We start from the raw sequence: 21,248 nt of genomic DNA, 5'->3' as shown, positions 1-21,248 counted from the left end.
TATGAGTTTTATGTGTAGGGTAAGTTCCTAGAAGTAGAATTGTTAGGTCAGAGAGTACGTGCAATTTTATTTTGGCAGATATTGCTAAATGACGCTCCAGAGTAGCCGTACCACTTTACAGGAACGCTACCAATCGCTGAGAGTACTAGTCCCCAGAGCATCACTGACACGGTGTACTATCAAAACCATCTGATCCTTGCCAACCTAACAGATGGAGAGTAAGTGTAGTCTGAATTTGCATTTATTTTGAGTCAAGTCGTAAATACTGTTTTTTAATGGACTTGAAGGATAATTTTTTAAATGGAATTATAAAACAGCATCATATACTAAGGAAATCAGGCCTTTTCTGTAATATAAGTTAGAAAATTTTCCCCGTTTTCACTTGTTTCTCAATTTTTTAGTGTTTTTTTCCCTAGAAAAAGGTGCTGAATGTTTGAATAAAGTAAAATTATCAATTTTTTATGGTTTCTGGGTTTTCTACCATACTTAGAAAGACTTTCATTCTAAGATTAATTTTAAAATTCCCTGTTCTCTTCAAATGTTTTTGTCAATTTCATTTTTTTTTAAGTTTTTAATTATGAAGAATTTCAAACATATAGAACAGCACAATGAACCCTCCACACACCCATCACCCAGCTTGAACAAATGATCTACTCATGTTCAGTTGGTTTCACCTCTGTCCTCACCTGTGAGCTTTATTTTCACATTTAAGTCATTAATCCAGTAGGTATTTATTTTGGCATAAAAAAAAAGATATGGATTCAACTCACTGTTTTCTGGATATCTCCCAATTGTCCCAGTAACACTTACTGAATCCTCATGTTTTCTCCATAGCTTTAAAATATCATATTTACTATACACTAAATTCTGATATATATTTGGGTCAATTTTTGGACTTTTAATTCTGTGCCATTGACCTAAGAGTTCATATGGCAGCACCACACTGTTTTAATTATTAGAGTTTAATAATATGGGTAACACATGTCAGGGCTAGTCATTCCCCTTTCTCTTCCTTTTCCTAACTATTCTTATTTATTTTTTGCATATTAATTTTATAATCAGCTTCTTTCATTCATATATAGATGGGGTGGCATTAAATTCGTAAACTAAGAAAAAACGGACATCTTCATACTGTTGCATCTTCCCATCCAAATATCCTAAGCATTTCCATTTAAGTCTTATGTTGGATCCCTTTTGGCATGTCTATTGTTTTGTGAAATTCAGGTAGAATTTCATATAAATAAAACGCACAGATCTTAAGGGGAGTTCAGTTCAATGAGTGTGGACAACTGAATGACCCTCACTAGCATTTCGAAGACTCCCCACTGAGCAGGAAGCCTAATGCAGGGCTCCATCCCAGGACTCTGAGATCATGACCTGAGCCAAAGGCAGATGCTTAACCAACTGAGCCACCCAGGCGCCCCAAGCATTTATTTTTTAATTCACCTAATTTCATTGTCTTCTCTAATCCTAGATACCCACCATAAACTCAATCAGCTTTCAAATAACTGTATACCAGAGATTACAAAGAAAACGGCATGAGGGTATGGCTGTTGCCTATGAATTAGTAACTTCAAAAAACATTTTTTTGCAAATTTAATTTTTACGTTAAATATTTGCTTGATATAGAACATGCACGCTTTTTAAAAAATTAACACTTTTTTAAAGGATCTACTACTAACAGGGGCTTAGTGGGTTTTTTTTTTCCTTAATGGCTGTAGAAAGGGTACTTACAAAATAAAAAATGCTATTATAATGGGAAATATTTCAGAAGTACGTGTGTTCATTCATTTATTCACTGAGACAGCCAACAGCGATCACTTGCCATGTGTCAGATACTACTGTACATATGAAACGTACCTTTGCTTTATGTGCTTGATGAACAATCTTTAGTTTATCTGAAAGAAAAAAAGAAGTCTTCGTAAAAGATTATTTTAAAACTTCATTTGAATAATCTGAAATGGGAGGGTGCAGCTATGAAATTGAGAAACTTAAGTCCTTGCCTTATGATCCATTCACTTAAAAATCTAGTATACAGTAAAAAAAAAAAAAATTACTTTTATATATCATCACCTTAAAGGTCACTGCTGTTTAAAGATATTTGAAAGCCTTCGTCTTTGACACACACAACTGGGTGCCATAACCTGCAATGAACTTGGCACACTTTCCCTTAGAATAGAAGACAGGTGGATATTACTCGATCCTGTTTTTTGGAGTTGCAAAAGGCTATAATTAGCAAATACTGTAAAAAATGTCACACATTAACATAAGCAGTTCAAAAAAACCTAGTAATATTTCAGAATACATATAGTGACAGGAGTCAAACGATTATCCTGACAACTTGTTACCACTCTCTGAGCTCAGGCTCACTGGTAATGTGAGCAGGGCTGCTAATGCCCAAAGAATATCAGTATTTGCCTCCTGGTTTTCAAACATTGCACAGGCTCACACCATCTAATCTGCTTTATTCAATCCTCCTTCACTCCTTAATCTGTTTATCTTGATGTCAGGCTATGCTGTGCTTTTCCAGTAAGTCATTTCTCTACATTCGGTGAAGTCCGACTCTGCATCAGTGAGCTCTTAATTATAGCAGGGGCTCAGCATTTAACGGGTTTCAAGTCAGAAAGTTTCCAATTCTTCACTCAGTTTTGTTTAACCATCAAATTAATGTATTATGATTACATGTATTATTATATCTGGACAAACTCTTAACCTTAAACTAAAATTCATTTCTATCAATTCCATTCGATTCAATAAAGAATTCCAACAGTAAAATGAAATGAAAGGATCTACTTAAAAAACAGGCCTTGATTTAACTCTGTTCTAATAATACGAAAGAAAAGGGTAGCTACCCAGTTAAGAACTAGCACTGAATTACCCATTATTTTAAAGAGTCAACTTTCAGTTATCTATTGCAATTTTTAACACAAGGTCAGCCTAATCCTAGGACTGCAACTATGTACTGTTAAGAACTAAAAATAAATCTAATCTAGGTGAAAAAATGCATATTAGGAATGTAAATACACCACAATTGATAAAAATAAGCTCAGAATGTACACAAGAAAATAAACAAATTGGCTTTTGGATTATCTGTTATTCTGAGTTACCTATTATCTTTTTCTCATTATAGCTAGATAACGGTTTATTATTAGAGACAAGTTAGAAAAGCCAGTAAGGGGGCGCCTGGGTGGCTCAGTCGTTAACTGTCTGCCTTTGGCTCAGGTCATGATCCCAGGGTCCTGGGATCGAGCCCTGCATCGGGCTCCCTGCTCCGCAGGAAGCCTGCTTCTCCCTTTCCCACTCCCCCTGCTTGTGTTCCCTCTCTCACTGTGTCTCTCTCTGTCAAATAAATAAATAAAATATTTTTTAAAAAAAAGAAAAGCCAGTAAGTTTTTTAACTAAAAGGATCCTACTTAAAGTCTGTTACAACCAACAAGCCAAATTGTGGTTTGATCTTACCAAATATTAGTCATGTTCTACATATTTTGCTAATGAGCCTTTATTAGAAATATCCTTGCTCTAATGGGTCCTGCAAACCCACAATAAGAAGGCCACATTTTTTTTTTTTAGCAGAATAAGAAATGATTTGAACAGAAATTTTCAGATTTTTCCCTCCAACAGAAACTAGTAAGACTTGGTAAGAGGGTCAGGGAAACAACCAGCTAGCAAAAGATATTGTACTAATAATGTCCTTTTCCTTGTTGAATAATCTCTTTCACTTGTTTTTACTTCTTTAAAAAAAAAAAAAATCTTCATTATTAACAGAAACAGCATCTGTGGGTATTGTACCTGAAGCGCAAATTCCTTGAGGAAAGTCACCTCATAAAAATAAAAAGAATCAGGGCACCTAGGTTGCTCAGTCGGTTAAGCATCTGCTTTCGGCTCAGGTCATGATCTCCAGGTCCTAGGCCCCACCGTCAGGTATGTGGCTCAGCGGGGAGCCTGCTTCTCCCTCTGCCTGCCACTCCCCCTGCTTGTGCTCTCTCTGTCTCTTTCAAATGAATAAATAAAACCTTGAAAAAAAAATAAAAAATAAAAAGAATATATCTGTGGTGCATTTGATGTGTTCACACAAGTGGGTTTAATCACACACGGCCTTATGAAATAAACAGTATCAGCAGCTCCACACTGCATAGCCACCAATAGTTACTGTACACAGGCACAGCGTCTAGGTGATCAGGATTTAAAAATAAGACCACATCCAATGTGCTTTAGAACCCAGTCTGGTCGGGATAAATCAGTCATAGATGTAGATGTCAATTAAATAGGAGGAGGGGCCCTAAGAAATCTCAGACTCTCCGTGGTCTGGCCGGTGAGCCAGCCCTTTGCCCAAGGGCATGGAGACAGCAACTAGCAAAGCTGAAATCTGACTCTGGACCCTTTCCACTCCCCAACACCCAATGTGTTCTATTCCCACAGAGCAGGTAGCAATACTGGAGGACAAGGACAGGTGAGAAAGTAACGTTTGGCCTTCCTTTTTAAACACAAAGCAGCAGATTGTTACAGAGCCAAACCCAGACTGGGTCACTGAAAGTCCATCAAAACCCTAGTGTTTCTCTAATTTCTCATCTCACAGATAAATGTGTTCACTTCTTCTGCCAATTCACCTGAATAGTATACAAATCCTAGGTCAAAACAGTGTTAATAAGGTGGGACAATATAAGAGGTACGTTATCTACCCCCGTGATGATTAACAGTCAGATATTCTAATGCATTCAGTATCTAAAACTTATCTTTCAAAATGACTTATATGGAACACAAGTTGGAATATGTATGCATATGCATGCACATGTGTGCACACACACACACACACACACACCATGCAAAAAGGAAATGGCATCTGTAGGTTGATTCAAGTTTAAGGTTATATTGCAAGTCATTATACTCTGAAAGCCACGAAAGCCAGAATTGAGAAGTTTCATATTTACTTAACTGTGCTTTTTATTCCCTTCTCTTATTCAATATTTAGTATGTAAATTCTTTAAGCCCAATAAATCAAAGTACTTTCCACTCAGTGCCTTCAACTTCTGCTTGACTACCCCTTATGACCTCACAATTAGTCTCTGGATATTAAAATGCATACACACGGTGAAGATTGTGATTTCAAAGTATTTTAGGTCATAAGTTGCTCTACCAAATGGGAACAGAATTAAAAGCCACTCCAAAAAATGATCTGAGGTAATAAAAAATTTATACTTCAAAAAATGTCTGTACCAATTAACAGAAATATTTATTAGATGCGTCATAATTTTCAAGTGAGGTCTCAAACTCAAAGTTTGGTGAGTGTCACTATGCTGAAGGTTAATAACTGTACCACCTTTATACCAAATAATGGAACCCAACTTCCTGCCTCATTACTGCATTGTTTAATCGACCCCTGTAACATGCAAAATTCCTATATACTATGCTTAAGTTATTGGCATTTAAAATGTTTAATCTCTTCTTTTAATTCCTAGTCTGAAATCATTTTTCTTTCCTGGTTAACTGACAAAGAAATTCATTTTAGACATCGTTTGCCAAACATGTTATTTGTTCCTCACAAATAGGCCACTTTCATACACTATTACAATTTACTTCACCGATACACCAGGATTCCTATATTTCTAAATAAACTTCCATTTTGGTTTTTGTTTACAGATAGTAAACTCATTTTTGAAAACCAAATTTAAATTGCTATCAACATAAAACTAACGTAAAATTGTATTAATATACGTTTTTAAAGAATAAGTAAAATTAGTTACCATATTTATAATTTCTGAATGGTGGTGGCAGGTTGGTCCTTAAAGGAATATCTATAAGAGAAAGATTATTTTTATTATATTCAAGTAGACACTTGTAGTATATGCACAGTCTTTTGCTACGTTCTCCTAGATCTCCAGACTAAGCTACTTTGAAAAATTGGTAGAACACAAAATGAAGCTAACACGCCATCAAAATTCAGAGGTCATCTAAAACAATGGAACCACTGAGGAAATGTTGAGCTGTTACTAGCTGAACTAAGAATTCAGTAACGTTATTAAATGAATTGTCATTTTATTAAGTACAACAGCATCTATGTACATTCGAAATATATAGCATGCCTGTGTGAGATATTATTTTCTATTAGGTGACATTCATTTAGCATATGAACCTGAGAACTCATTCAGGCCTGTAGTGGAAACCAATGATCTAGATGAGTGTTATTACTCTTACCAAAATTCAGATAACCTACAATGTAACTCTAACTCAGCAAAGAAAACAAAAACAAATTAAATATTCTTTTTAAAACAGAATTTCAAATGTTAGATCTGTTTAATTTATTAGCCCTTATAGTTCCTGAACAAGACACTGAAACACTGTGAAGGTGTGAGGTAAGGAACAGAGGGCCCCGTGAAACTGCTCACAGTTAGAGGTGCCTACATTCTAAGAAATCAAATCACAGTCTTCCGTTCAGTCTGGACTTCTGAGAGAAGAGACAGGGAAGGCAAATGAGAGCACTTTGTCTTTCTTCCTCTGGATGTCAGCTCAAGTGCCACTCCACCGAGAGGCCTCCCCTGCAGGCCCTGCTAAGGGTGGGTCTCCCCTCAAACGGTTTCCTTCATGACATTCCTTACAACAGTAGTTCTGTTTTGTTGGTCTCCCTTCCCTACTAATTCATAAACTCCTTGAGATTAAGACAGTAGGCCATAGATCCTGAAACCGAAGACCGTGTCCGCCACATCATAGGTTAATAGATAACTGGTTCCATGAGGGCAGGGACTTTAGCCAATTTTCATTGTGTTACCAGTACCCAAAAGAGTGCTGGGCACATGTCAGGTGCTTAAAAATATTCGTGAATGAATAAATATAACTTAAGCCTTTCATTTGGCAGTTAAGAACTCCAAGGTCCTGGTTGGCCCAGAGTGTCAGAGTTAGGGCTAGAATCCAATCTTCCCATTCTGCAGCAAGGGGAAGGGGTTCTCTTCTGCAATGGCAGAAAGACACCAGCCATTCAACCCATTTGGTGAGATAAGAACTTTGGTGCACAAACACATAAAAAGGCCTGAGGAGGAAGAGACAAAACTAAACACCTTCCTTACGAAAGAGGCAAAAGAGGTGGCTTCTCATTTTGTGCTACAACAAATAAGGCTGCGGGTAGTCATATGCGGACATGCACTTGCATTTCACCCAGAAGTGGAATGGCTGGATTGTACGGTAGGGGTTGGTACCCTTTTAAGAAACTGCCAACTCATCTTCTAAAGTGGTTCCTCTTTACATTCCTACCAGTGGCCTATCAGAGTTCCAGTTCTTCCACATCCTAGCCAAAACTGGGGTTTTAATTAATAAACCTTTTTTTTTTTTAAGATTTTATTTATTTATTTGAGACAGAGAGAATGAGAGACAGAGAGCATGAGGGGAGGAGGGTCAGAGGGAGAAGCAGACTCCCTGCCGAGCAGGGAGCCCGATGCGGGACTCGATCCCGGGACTCCAGGATCATGACCTGAGCCGAAGGCAGTCGCTTAACCAACTGAGCCACCCAGGCGCCCAATAAACCTTTTTAATTCTAGCCATTTCAGTGGGAGTGTTGTGTTCTCACCATGACTTTATTTTTTAAAATAATTTTTTTTAAAGATTTTATTTATTTATTAGAGAGAGAGACATTGAGAGAGGGAACATAAGCAGGGGGAGTGGGAGAGGGAGAAGCAGGCTTCCTGCCGAGCAGGGAGCCCAATATAGGGCTCAATCCCAGGACCCTGGGACCATGACCTGAGGTATGTACGTCAGAGGGCAATTTGATATGTATGAAAATTACATATGCATATGCATATACCCTTTGACCTAGGAATTCCACTCCAAGAATTGATCACAGAGATACATTCTCACATGTGTGTGTTATATACATACAAGGGTACTAACTGTAGCATTGCTTACAGTAGCAAATGCTCAGAAAAATCCAAATGTCCTCCAGTGGGGGGACTTACTAAATAAATAATATGCCCAAAAAATGAAACATATTTTTCAACTGTTAAAAAAAAAAAAAGAAAATAAAGAGGCACAGGAAGTGCTCTAGTAGTATCTTCAAGGTATGTTAAAGGTAAAGGAAAGCATAAAGCAGACCATTATTTTTAAAGTAAGCCACCTTTTGAGGAAAATGGGGGAAAAGGAAGCATATATGTTTGTATTTGCTTAAACGTTCACGGGGTAGGGGAGAGCACGGAGTACTGGTCAGAGAACAGAAGTGGAAAGGAGAGTTTTTACTGATTTCCTTTTACGTTCTGACCTTAAAACTACATACATGTATTATCTATAAAGAAAACGTTCTTAAAAACCCACACATCTGAATTAGGAAATGTGTTTTTCTAGGCAGACACTTAATGACTGAGCCACCCAGGTGCCTCTCACCGTGACTTTAACTTGCACTTCACTAGACTAACAATGGTGAGTATGACGTATCTTTGCTCAAGTGTTTGTTCAGATCTTTTAGCACTTTTTAATAGGGTTAGGTCCTACCTATGTAGTTAGAAGAGATTTTTTGTTGTTGTTTTCTAGGCACAAGTCTTTGGTTGGATGTTCTACAAATATTTTCTCCAAGTCCATGGCTTGTCTTTTCATTTTCTTAGCACTGTATTTTGAAAAGCAAACTTTTTCATTTTGATGAAGCCTGACTAATCTTTTACAGTTTGTGTTCATTGTGCTGTATTTAAGACATTTTTACCAAAATCAAAGTCTTTAACATTTTCTTCTGTGTTTTCTTTTAGAAGTTTTATAGTTTCTGCTTTTATATTTATATTTACATCTTGACAAATTTTGAGTTATTTTTGCATAGGGTACGAGGTAAGAGCTGAGGTTCATTTATTTGCATATGGATATCCAACTGTTCCAGTACCTTTTTTTGGAAAGATCACCTCTTCCCCCAAAAACACCTTGGTCAAAAATCAACTGAACATACATGTAAGTGTAGGTCTGTTTCTGCACTGGTTTTCATTGATATGTCATCTATATATCAATACCACACACAATGTCTTGGTTGATGTAGCTTTATAGTACTAAGTCATGTAATCAGTGTAATTCCTACAACTTTTTTTCTTCTTTTTGTGAGTTAACTACAGGTTGATGTAGGATAGAACATTAGGGTTCGAAGCCGATGGCCAAGAAAGAATTCTTGAGACGTCTTTGGTGCAAAAGGGTGATTTTATGAAAGCACGGGGATAGGACCCATGGGCAGGAAGAGCTGCACCGGGGTCATGAGGAGTGGCCCATTATGTACTTTCAAGTTGGGAGGGAGTTATAGTTTAAGTCTCTAAGGAATTTAGAAGTGAGGTTTCCAGGACCTTGAGGGGGTTAACTATTGTTGGGAAAAGGTCATTTATTACTGTCTAATACAACCTAAGTCATGAGACCCTTGAGATGTATCTCGGTGGGCCATATGTTTGGGAGGGGGGGAGGTGATTGCCAACACGTATCTTGGGGGGTTTAGAGATAAATAATACGTATCTTGGGGAGTTTAGAGATAAAGGAAATTTCTGAAGGAATTTTTATATGTTAAAGTAGACTTACAGGATCCAGGGTTGGGGGTTTGTCCTAGGATTGTCTTTTGCCCTTAGCAAAGTATTAACATTGAGGCAGTTGAGTCCCTAGAGGAATGTCATTCTGCCTGTTTCAAAGACTTGTCAATGGGCTGTAGGTAGTAAGGATATTTTATAATTTTTCTTCTGCCTTTGTTTCCCACATCATAGGTCTTTTTAACTTTCCTTATAAATTTTAGAATAAAATAGAATAAGTTATTTCTAAACTGTAGAGTATATAATTATGTATATATTTATGAAGGGAGGAAGTGTGCTGAGATTTTGATTGGAAGCTATACATCATTTTGAGGAGACATGACCTCTTCACCATATTTTTTCTGACCCACAGACACAAGGTATCTCCATTTATTTTGGTCTTTTAAAAGTTTTCTCAGTGATTTTTTTTTTTTTAAGATTTTATTTATTTATTTGAGAGAGAGAATGAGAGAGAGCACATGAGAGGGGGGAGGGTCAGAGGGAGAAGCAGACTCCCTGCTGAGCAGGGAGCCCGATGTGGGACTCGATCCCGGGACTCCAGGATCATGACCTGAGCTGAAGGCAGTCGCTCAACCAACTGAGCCACTCAGGTGCCCCTCTCAGTGATGTTTTAAGAGTCTTCAGTGCAAAAGTCTTACACTCTAGCAAATGTATTCCATTTCATACTTTGTAATGCTATTATAAAAGGTTTTTTGTAATTTTCAAGCCGTATATTAGTAGTAATACAATTGATTTTTGTGTATTAGTCTTATATCCTACAACTTCCTTAAGCCTCGATTATAGTTTATATAGATTCTGCAGGATTTTATAATAATCATAATAAAATCATAATAGATTATGTAGGTAATCATGTCACCAATGAATAATGGCAATTTTACTTTTTCCTTTCTAATAGGGATGCCTTTTATTTCTTTTTCTTCCCTCAATAAATTGGCTAGAACTTCCAGCTCAGTGTTGAATAGAAGTGATTATGAGCAGACACCTCTGCCTGGTTCCTAATCTTAGGAGGAAAGCACCCAGTCTTCCACCATTAAGTATGATGTTGGAGGTCCATTTTTCATATACCCTTAACCAGGTAGAATAAGTTCCCTTCTATTCCTACTTTGCTGAGAGTTTCTAACAGGAATGGATGCTGGATTTTGTCTTTATCTACTGAGAGATTCATCTGGTTTTCCTTCCTTCATCTATTCATATAATGAATTACATTGGATTGCTTTTTGTTGTTTTTACATTGATTTTTTTTTCAAGATTTTATTTGACAGAGAGAGAGCACAAGCAGGAGGAGCATCAGAGGGAGAAGGAGGCTCCCTGCTGACCAGAGAGCCAGACATGGGGCTCGATCCTAGGATCCTGGGATCATGGCCTGAGCCAAAGGCAGATGCTTAACCAGCTGAGCCACCCAGGCGCCCCCACTGATTTTTTATAGTAAACCATCCTTGCATTCCTAAGGTAAACTCCATATGGTCATAATATATTCTTCTTTAACTACTGTATCTCTTTGTGTGAAAGATGTTGGTTGGTAGCTGTTTTTTTCTTCTAATTACATTCTCTGATTTTGATATCAGGGTAAGGATGGCCTCAGAAAATATTTTCTGATAAATACTTCCTCCTCTTGAGTTTTATGGAAGACTTTCTGTAGAATTGGGATTATTTCTTCCTTAAATATATGGCAGAAATGTATTTTAATTACTGGTCATTTTAAAATACAGAATTATTCAGGTTGTCTGTTTGTTAGTGGGCTTCGGTAGTTTGGGTGTTTCAAGGAACTTGCCCACTGTCCTGGGATAACATATTTATGGCATAAAGTTGTTTAATGTATTCCCTTATTATTCTTTTAGTATTTGTAGAGATTCTGTAGCAATGTAACAACTCTCACTGTTGATACCAATAATTTGTGTCTTCTCTCTTTTGTTTTTTCCAATCAGTCCAGCTACAGCTTTATCAATTTCATGGATTTCAAAGAATCAGGTATGGCTGATTATTGATTTTCTCTGTGGTTTTCCATTTTCTACTATAATCTTTATGATTTCTTTTATTCTGCTTACTTTGGATTTTACTTTTCTTTTTCTACTTTAACACAGAAGCTGAAACCAGTAATTTGAGACCTCTTCTCTTTTTTAGACATTTCTAGTCCTATAAATATTCCTGTAAGTACTGTTTTACCTACTTTCCACAAATTTTGAAAAGCTGTGTATTCATTTTTATTCAGTTCATAATACTCCGTCTTTTGATCTCTGCGTTTACAAACCAGTTATTTAGAAGTATGCTATTTGGTTTCCAAATATTTCAGAATTTTCCAGAGATTCTTCTGTCATTGATTTCTAATCTAACTCCACTGTAGTCAGAAAACATACATTATAGGAATTTAATCCTTTTCCATTTGTCATGACTTGTTTTATGGATTGGAATATAGTCTCTTGGTAAATGGTCTGTGTGCACTTGAGAGGAATGTGTATTATGTTGTTTGGTGGAGTGTTCTATAAATGTCACTTTGGTCAAGTTAGCCTAATAGTGTTGTTCAAGTTTTTTGTATACTTACTGACTTTCTACCTATTTGTTTCATCAATTATTGAGGGAGCAATGTTGTAATCTCCCAGGGATTGAAGAGTCATCTATTTTTCTTTGCAGTTCTGTTAGTTTTGACCTCATATTTTTGAAGTTCTGTTGTGTCAGGTGCATAAGCATTTAGAATCATTATGCCATCTTAATTGATGCCTTACCATTATAAAATGATAGTCTTTATCCCTAGTAATCTACTTTACTCTGAAATCTACTTTATCTGATATTACTATAGCCCCTCCAGCTTTCTTTTGATTGGTATTAGCATGGTATAATTTTTTCATCCTTTTACCTTTAACTGCTTTTTATCTTTATATTTAAAGTGCATTTCTTATAGGCAACATATAATTTAGGACTTCCTGTTATATGTCTGTCGTTTAATTAGGGTGTTCAGACCATTTACATTTAATGTGATTATTAATATGATTGGATTTAAACCTACCACTTTGCTATTTGGGTTTTGTTTTGTTCGGTCCATGTGTTATTTCCTCTTCTACCTTCTTTTGGATTGACCTATTTGACACTTTTTTATGATTCCATTTTAACACATTTGTTGGCATATTACCTGTAACTCTTAGGTGAGGTGTGTGTGCGTGCACATGAGGTTGCTTTAAAGTCTGTAGTAAACATCTTTATCTTATCATTCTACCTCCAAGCGATACTGTAACACTTTATAGTGAAAGAATCTTATGCTTCCATTTCTCCCCTCCCAGCCTTTGTGCTAGTGCATGTATTTTCCATAAACCCCACAACACATTGTTACTGTTTTTCTTTACGTAATGAAATTTGAAGAAAAATTATAAAATTAAAAAAAAAGGCATTCATATTTACCCATGTTTACCATTTCCTGTACTCTTCATTTCTTTGTGTGCCTCCAAATTTCTATCTGGTATCACTTCCCTTCTGTTGGAAGAAGGTCCTTTAGCATTTCCTATAGTTCAGGTCTCCTGGTGATGGACTCTCTCAGCTTTTGTATGTCTAAAGTCTTTATTATGCCTCCATTTCTGAAAGATGGGAATAGAATCCTAGACTGATTTTCTTTCAGTATTTTAAAGATGTCGCTCCACTATCTTCTGACATAGATTGATTCTGATGAGAAGTCTGATGTCCTTCATACTTGTTCCTCCTTATGTAATGTATGTGTGTGTGGTTTTTCTTCCCCAGCTGCTTTTAAGATTTTCTCTTTATCACCAGCTATAAGCAATTTGATTAAATATGCCTTGGTGTAGCTTTCCTCATGTTTCTTGGGGATTTGTTGAACTGCTCCAATATGTGGGTTTATAGTTTTCATCACATTTGTAAAATTTTCAACCATCATTTCTTCAAATATGTCTTCTGTCCCCCTGTTCCAGCTCCCATCCTCCTGGCCTCCAATTACATGTATATTTGGCTAGTGGAAGTTGCCCCACCCCTCTCTACTGCTCTATTTATTTTTCTTTCAGTCTTTTGTCTATGCTCTTAGATGGCTTTTGTTGCTTTGTTTTCAAGTTTACCGATCTTTTCCTCTGCCCCATCTGATCTACACGTTAATCCTACTCAGTGCATATCCATCTCAAATTCATATTTTTCATCTCTAGTTCCATTTGGGTTTTTTTTTCCTATCCTCCATCTCTAACATGGTTCAATTGTCCCTCTACCTTCTTGAACATTTGCAATATAGTTTATAATAACTTTCAATTGTCCTTGTCTACTAATTTTGTCATCTGCAACATTTCTGGGCTGGCTTCAATTGATTGATTTCTCTCTTAATTATGGTTCATATTTTCTTGCTTCTTTGCATGCCTGGAAGTTCTGATTTGATACAGGTCATTGTGAATCTTATCTTGTTTGAGTGCTGGATATTTGTGTATTTCTATAAACATTCTGAGCTTTGGTTAAATTACTTGGAAACTGTTAGATCCTTTTGAGTCTTGCTTTTGAGCTTTGTTAGGTGACAGCAGTGTAGAATTCACTCTAGGGTTCATTCTGCCTTACAATTCAGCAATACCCTTCTAGATACTCTGCCTGGTAACCTGTAAATTACAAGGTCTTCCACTCTGGCTGGTATGGAAAGAAAAAAAAAAAAACTATTCCCAGGCCTATATGAGCTCTGAGCATTTTGCCTTCTGCTTACATCAGGTTGTTCTTTACCTGGCCTCTGGTAGTTTCCTCACACACTTGTGCTGACTGTATTCAACTGAAGATACACATCTGCAAATCTTCAAAGACACTGCAAATGTTCGGAGTGTTCTCTCTGTACAACCCTCTCCATGCCAGTTCTCTGTTCTATGAACTCTCCAGGTTCCACTCCAGACTGCCAGCTTTGACTCCTGAACTCATGGAACTAACCAAGTTCTATCTGCATTCCCCTTGCCCTGCTCTGTGGCCTAAAGACTCTCTCCACCTTGTTTGTTTCTCCTATCCCAGGGACCACTGTCTTGTGCTCCCTCATGTACAATATCTGAAAACCACTGTTTCATAAATCTTGCATAGTTTTTTCAGTTGTTTCAGATGGAAGAGTAAGTTCAGTCCCTGTTGTTCACCTGGGCTGAAAGGAAAATCTGTGGCATATCTATTACATTCTGGAAAGTATTTCCCACTTTGCACAGAGTTTTCCTTTAATTTTATCTTTCCCCACCTTTGAACTTAACTTTGAGACCTAATGAACTTTTACAGAAGACTTTCAGATTACAAGATGAATTCTGCAAAAAAATCAGTTTAATATTTCATTACTGCAAAGTTCACAAAAAGGTAACCACTAACTTTACTTGTTCATTTAGGTCACCATAAAAGGCATCCATAGAAAAATTAATTAGTAAAATAAGGCAATTTAATAAATATACTGCTGGCAGTTAGGATGCCACAAAAAAAGTCTGAAATGTTGGGCGCCTGGGTGGCTCAGATGGTTAAGCGTTTGCCTTCGGCTCAAGTCATGATCCCAGGGTCCTGGGATTGAGTCCTGCGTCGGGCTCCCTGCTCAGTGGGGAGCCTGTTTCTCCCTCTGCCTCTGCCTCTCTCTCTCTTTCTCTCTATGTCTCTCATGAATAAATAAATAAAAATCTTTAAAAGTCTGAAATGTTAAATCACATTTCAATGTAAAGATCAATAAAGTTTTGAACATTATTAAAATATTGATGGGCAATAAAATAATTCTTTACCTCATAGTAAAGCCTCTAAAAATAGAAGGGATACAATTTGTAACTTATTTTTAGATGTTAGCTCTACATTTAAAGACTTTTAGGAAAGCACGAACACCTACAGGAAAAAAAAAGAAATTGATTAATTTAATGACTAATCTGTATGAGCAAGAATACCAAATACCCACCATTAATCAGAACAATGTGCCAACATTATAACCTAATAAGGGGTCTTGTCTGATATTACAGTAAGATTCCAAGGTTAAGATCTATCAAGATGCTTTTCACTTTAATTATGAAATAATCTAAACATAAAAAGTGTGGAGAATAGGGGCACCTGGGTGGCTCAGTCAGTTAAACTTCCAACTCTTGGTTTAGGCTCAGGTTGTGATTTCAGGGTCATGGGATCGAGCCCCGTGTCAGGCTCCACACTGGGCACAGGAAGAGCCTGCTTAAGATTCTCTCCCTCTCCTTCGGCCCCCAGCCCCCCGCTTGCTCGCTCTCTCGCTCTCTCTAAAAACTAAATTTTTAAAAAAAGTGTGGTGATTAGAACAAAATTCATTTAACCCACCAACCACATTTACTATATTGTCATGACCGCTTCAGACACTTTACTATTTTTTATTAAATAAAACAACATGATACAGTGGAAACCTTCTGTCTTTCCCTAGTCCCCTTATACCCCCCTTCCTAGAGATAACCACTGACTGCCCCTCACGTAACATATCCCCTTTATTGTTATACTCTCATTCCATTGGTCACAGACACAGAGACTAGAGTGTTAGTTTGTGTCTTAAGTTTATAGAGTTAAATATTTAAACTAAAGAATCTACAGTATATTTTATAGTACAAACAAGAGAACATTGCCTCAACACAACATTGAAGGAAGAGTCCCTTTGTGATAAGGCGATAATGCGCTGTGACTTAGCTGCTGCAAAATTACCCTGTGTTGCTTTCTAAAAAAGAGGGGCATCGGAGGACTGCTTCTTTACAGCAGAAGGCGAAACAATAAACGTAGAAGGACTCACAGAGGAAGAAAAATCCTGAGTTTTGTAAACATCAATGATTCAAGTAAGGATCATCAAGAGATACTAAAACTCCTGGAAACCTGATATGTGAACGGTCTCAATGTTTATCACTCCATACACTACTTATTAATCAGAAAGATACTTTTACAACAGAGAAATCCGGTAGACAGTGCCTTAACCAAATGACGGAAATTTGTATGACAAATAACAGGGCAAAGCAACATCAGGCACTTCCTGATGTGATGCAACAGTAAGGAATCACCTCCATCGATTTCAGCAAACTATTTATGTAAAGGCGTGCTAATCAACATTTTAGGTTTTGTGTGACATACAGTCTGGGTCACAACTGTAGCTGTGGTCCAAGAAACTTCATTTATAGAAACAGGTCGCAGGTCAGTCTTAGCTTGTCATAGCTCGTTGACCTGCAACCTACAGAATAATCTGGCCAAAAATGTTTAGCCTGAATCTAATCACAAGAAAACAATCAAATAAATCCAGATTTTAGGACAGTCTGTAAGAACATGGACCTGGATTTAAAAAAAAAAAAAAAATCAATACAATGACAGACAAAAGTTGGGGGGCTGTTCCAGATTAAAGGAAATTAAGAAGACAGGATGTGCCATGAAAAGATACAGTGGAGGGGCACCTGGGTGGCTCAGTCGTTAAGCATCTGCCTTCAGCTCAGGTCATGATCCCAGAGTTCTGGGATCGAGCCCCACATCGGGCTTCCTGCTTGGCGGGAAGCCTGCTTCTCCCTCTCCCACTCCCCCTGCTTGTGTTCCTGCTCTTGCTATCTCTAATAAATAAATTCTTTTAAAAAAAGAAGAAGAAGAAAAGATACAGTGGAACCCTAAATACAGGTTTCTAAGTGAAAGAAACCAGTCTGCAAAGGCTACATATTGTGCAAATCCAAGCACATGATATCCTGGAAAAAGCAAAATTACAGACAGTAAAGAGATGAGCGGTTGCCTGGGGCTTGCGAGGGAGGATGAAGAGGTGAAGTATGGAGGATTTTTATGGCAGTGAAACTATTCTGTATGTGTAATGTGACACATTACTCATTTGTTGAAACCCGCAGAACTTTACAGCACAAAGAGTGAACTTCAATGTATGCAAAGTAAAAAAAAAAAGAAAAGAAAAAACATCACCATTCAGGAGGACAAGAATGCAAACGGTGACAAGAGAATCTAGACATATTGCAAATGTATGAAACAACCTTCCTGAGGGCAGTGGAGGAAAAGCTGCTGACATCAGTAACTGTGGCAATGAAGACATTTTTTTAATCTAAGGCAAAAGGAACTGCGCCAAAGCGCTGACTTCTAGTTAATATCAAGTTGCTTCCCAGAGGGTACAGATTAATGACCCTGTATACTGGAATTAAAAAATGAAGTAAATGGATGGCAGATGATGGGAGCCGGACTTCTCACTTAGAGTAGGAATATAAATACACAAGGGGAGGAAGCCAGAAGGATACGTGTTGGAATGGATTGGAAAACATCAGGAAGGACTCAAGTTTAACATACAGATACAGATGGTGACATGAAAATACTCATAGATAGGTGTATGTACACAGGGTGATCTATTTGTTTGCTCTTTCAGCTGAGAGAGCTTTAAAGAACAATACCCTAGGAGTAGTGAGCACAGCTAGCACCCAGATCTGGCTCTCAGGAACCGGGGCTCCTTTGAGAAATGGCTGATTCTGGGACTGGGGCAGGATATAGGAACAGCACATTTTCCTCTACCACTGCAGCAACCTGAAGATTATACCTCATTCTCAAGGACTTTGAGAAGAACTTATCCTGCACTGTACCAAGAACATCGTAGCACTTACTATGACAATACTAAGAAACACTGTAATCCATAATACGCATAAAGATTTCAAAATAAGAAATATAGGGATTTGTTTTTATTTCAAAATCCAAATATGCTTCTGGTGTTATCTTTTCAAAAGCAAGACACTCTGTAATTGGCAATATCTTAGTACCAACTCTCAATTTCCCCCTAACAATTAAGAACACAGCAATAACAACATATGCTCCATATGTCAGCCTATAGTTACTTTAAGGAGTAATGATGTTCTCCTTATGAAATCTTTTAACAGTCACTACAAGGGAGACTGAGTGGTCTGTCTTCTGTATAGGTCGCCTACCTTGCCTACTCCCTACTCAGGTAATACTGAGCAGTAAAACTACCCAAAGTTGGAATTCTTTGTCCTATTTTTGCAACTTTTCTATGTCTAAAATTATGTCAAAGTAAAAAAAAAAAAAAATTAAGATGGCTATAAAGCAATATATTTGTCAAAACTCATGAAACTATAATCTGTACACCATATGTAAATTACATTTCAATTAAAATAACCAAAGCTCATTCTAGATGTTTTATCAAATGTTGATGATTGGAACACTTCAATAATTAAAAACAGGGGTTAGAGGGCGCCTGGGTGGCTCAGTTGGTTAAGCGGCTGCCTTCGGCTCAGGTCATGATCTCAGGGTCCTGGGACCGAGCCCCACATCAGGCTCCCCCTGCTCCGCAGGGAGCCTGCTTCTCCCACTCCCCTGTTTGTGTTCCCTCTCTCTCTGTAAGACAAATAAATAAATAATCTTTGGGGGAAAGAAAAAAAAAAAAAACGGGGGTTATAAACCCATCGAGGTCCTATCAAAAGCCTTCACTTGGGACACTTGGGTGGTTCAGTCAGTTAAGTGTCTGCCTTTGGCTCAGGTAATGATCCCGGGGTCCTGGGATCAAGTCCCACATTGGGAGCCTGCTTTTCCCTCAGTCTGCTGCTCCCCCTGCTTGTGCGCTCGCTCTCTCTCGCTCTCTGACAAATAAATAAATAAAATCTTTGGGGAAAAAGAAAGTCTTTGCTCACTTCATACCTATTAAATTTTAAGCTCAAAATGATAAAATAGCACCAGTTGGTCTGGCTGTCATTTCTGTGATCTCAGTGACCAACAGCTCTCATGATTTTCTGGCCGTACAGAGGCCTGCCACCTTCCTAGCTTGCTACCCGTGAGGCCCTCTGTGTGCTCAGCCAGGTAACACAATTAGCTACATTGCATTCCCTTGTTAATCAACCTCCAAATACAAAAACCTATTATAAGAAAACCTAGATCTTAATTTTTTTTTAATTAAAAAAAAAGTGGGTGCCTGGGTGGCTCAGATGGTTAAACATCTGCCTTAGGCTCAGGTCATGATCCCAGAGTCCTGGGATCGAGTCCCATGTTGGGTTCCCTGCTCAGTGGGGAACCTGCTTCTCCTCTGCCCCTTCCCCCCAGCTCATGCTCTCACTCTCTCAAATAAATCTTTCAAAAAATTAAAAAATAACAATAAAAAATTAAAAATTTAAAAAGGAGGGAAAAAAGATAGAAGCCAAACATGAGGGTAATAATTCCTGAGGTGGGCACACACAGTGCTAAGTGAGCCTCGGGAAGGTACTTCAGGCTGATGCCAAGGAACAGAACAGGAGGTGACCTAGTACCTGAGAACCTAGATTAATATCTTTCAAAGTATTTTTAAAAGATTACCATCCATGTAATAGTCAACTATTTTTTCAAAATACTAATAAAGCAAAATGACTAAGACATCTCATACCTTGCTTTAGAAATACTATAAATTCCTTTGTAGTTTGGTCCAAATTAACTCCATGATATACTATAGGCTGGAAATTGCGATGCTCAAATGAACGAATGAGGCGAACTGTAACAGTCACTTCTTTGGAAGCCATGTGGAGAAATTCCTGTGGTAAGGGACATGAGAACAGTCTAAATAACATAAATTCATAATAATCTACAAGTCTGCATTTCCACCATGAGCTCCAGGGCACCCAGCCATCTCTCCCACATCGTATGGTTACTGACAGTCCCCAAACCTAGGCCAGAGCCCAGGCACCCACAAGAGTCCCAAGGTTACTCCCACCTATCCACTGTGACCCCTAGACAGCTTTGTCATAGTCACTAATGTCCTGATTGGCACAAAATGATAAATCTCTCTCCCTCCTCCTCTGCCCCTCCCTTCCCCTCTTAAAAACAAAAAACAAACAAACAAAAAACAATGCAGCCAGGTTTCAAGCATCAGTTAATTCCCAAGTCCATGCTCTAATATGCTATTGGAAAATCATGCCAAATGATTTCCTCCCAAAAAATCTGCAAAGTTGCCCATGTTCTAAAGATACAATTATGGTATATTTCTATCTAGTAGTAACTACTTCATGGTACTTTCAACTTTACATATAATTTTCAGCCATAATATACAATTATACTAGGAAACAATACCTGTAATATGACACATTAGAAAGGATGTCCAACCTCACTAGTAATCAGAGAAATTTAAGATGAGACCTATCACTCACCAAACTAACAAACTAAAAAAAAATCTGATAATACCTAGTGTTGGCAAGGAACAGTGTGTAAAGCAATGAGAATTTAATCAGGGAAGGTGGGCATCCCCAACAGGTATCTTTTGATCCAGCAATTTCATTCAAAGGTACCCTAGGGAATCTGTGAAATACATGCATACGAAGAACACTGTTAATTAATTGCAAAGACTAGAAACAACTTGTCTGTCAACAGAAGAGATAAGGAAATTATGGCATACAGTGGAAGAGTACAAGCAGCAAAAATGAACGGACCTATGCATCAACATAAATGAATCTCAAAAATATTATGGCAAATGAAAAAAAAAAAGCAAGTTGCAGAAGAGTCATAGTACCCCACCACTTACACTAAAGTTCAAAAACATAGCTTTTATTATGTTTAAAAGGAGATAATTACAAAATTTTAAAAAATAAATAAATAAAAGGAGATAATTGTTATTTCTGAGGCAAAGGAAGGATTATGCAATTAGAGAGAAGTACATGGGCCATTATATTGGTAGAATTTCATATCTTAAGCAGGATGTTAGGTACATGGATAATGTATTACTCTTTATGCCTTTTAGTGTGTCTGGACTATTTCATAATATACCCAAACAAGCCACACTAATTTGGCCTAGAAAATCTCTGTATCATAGAATGCTTAAACAAATAT

General features: G+C 37.5%; 1 protein-coding gene across 7 annotated transcripts in view; it reads right to left on the bottom strand.

The window, feature by feature from the left end:
- Nucleotides 1-21,248, bottom strand: part of CUNH2orf76 (chromosome unknown C2orf76 homolog) — a 57,991-nt gene that overhangs the window by 11,188 nt on the left and 25,555 nt on the right. For 6 of the 7 annotated variants that reach the window (XM_045868997.2, XM_064586422.1, XM_045869000.3 and 3 more), the window contains 3 exons: nucleotides 19,816-19,960; nucleotides 5,742-5,792; nucleotides 1,861-1,898 (listed from right to left, as the gene is read on the bottom strand). In XM_045868997.2, coding sequence (XP_045724953.1) covers nucleotides 1,861-1,898; nucleotides 5,742-5,792; nucleotides 19,816-19,960 — 234 coding nt within the window. The remainder of the gene's footprint in view (nucleotides 1-1,860; nucleotides 1,899-5,741; nucleotides 5,793-19,815; nucleotides 19,961-21,248) is intronic. The other variant, XM_054506243.2, reaches the window with a different exon arrangement.

Source organism: Mirounga angustirostris, unplaced genomic scaffold (genome assembly GCF_029215605.1).
Source record: "Mirounga angustirostris isolate CCGP_5_RB_7025 unplaced genomic scaffold, mMirAng1.0.hap1 SCAF_3, whole genome shotgun sequence".
NCBI lineage: Eukaryota > Metazoa > Chordata > Mammalia > Carnivora > Phocidae > Mirounga > Mirounga angustirostris.
This window is presented reverse-complemented; position numbering and strand designations above follow the sequence as displayed.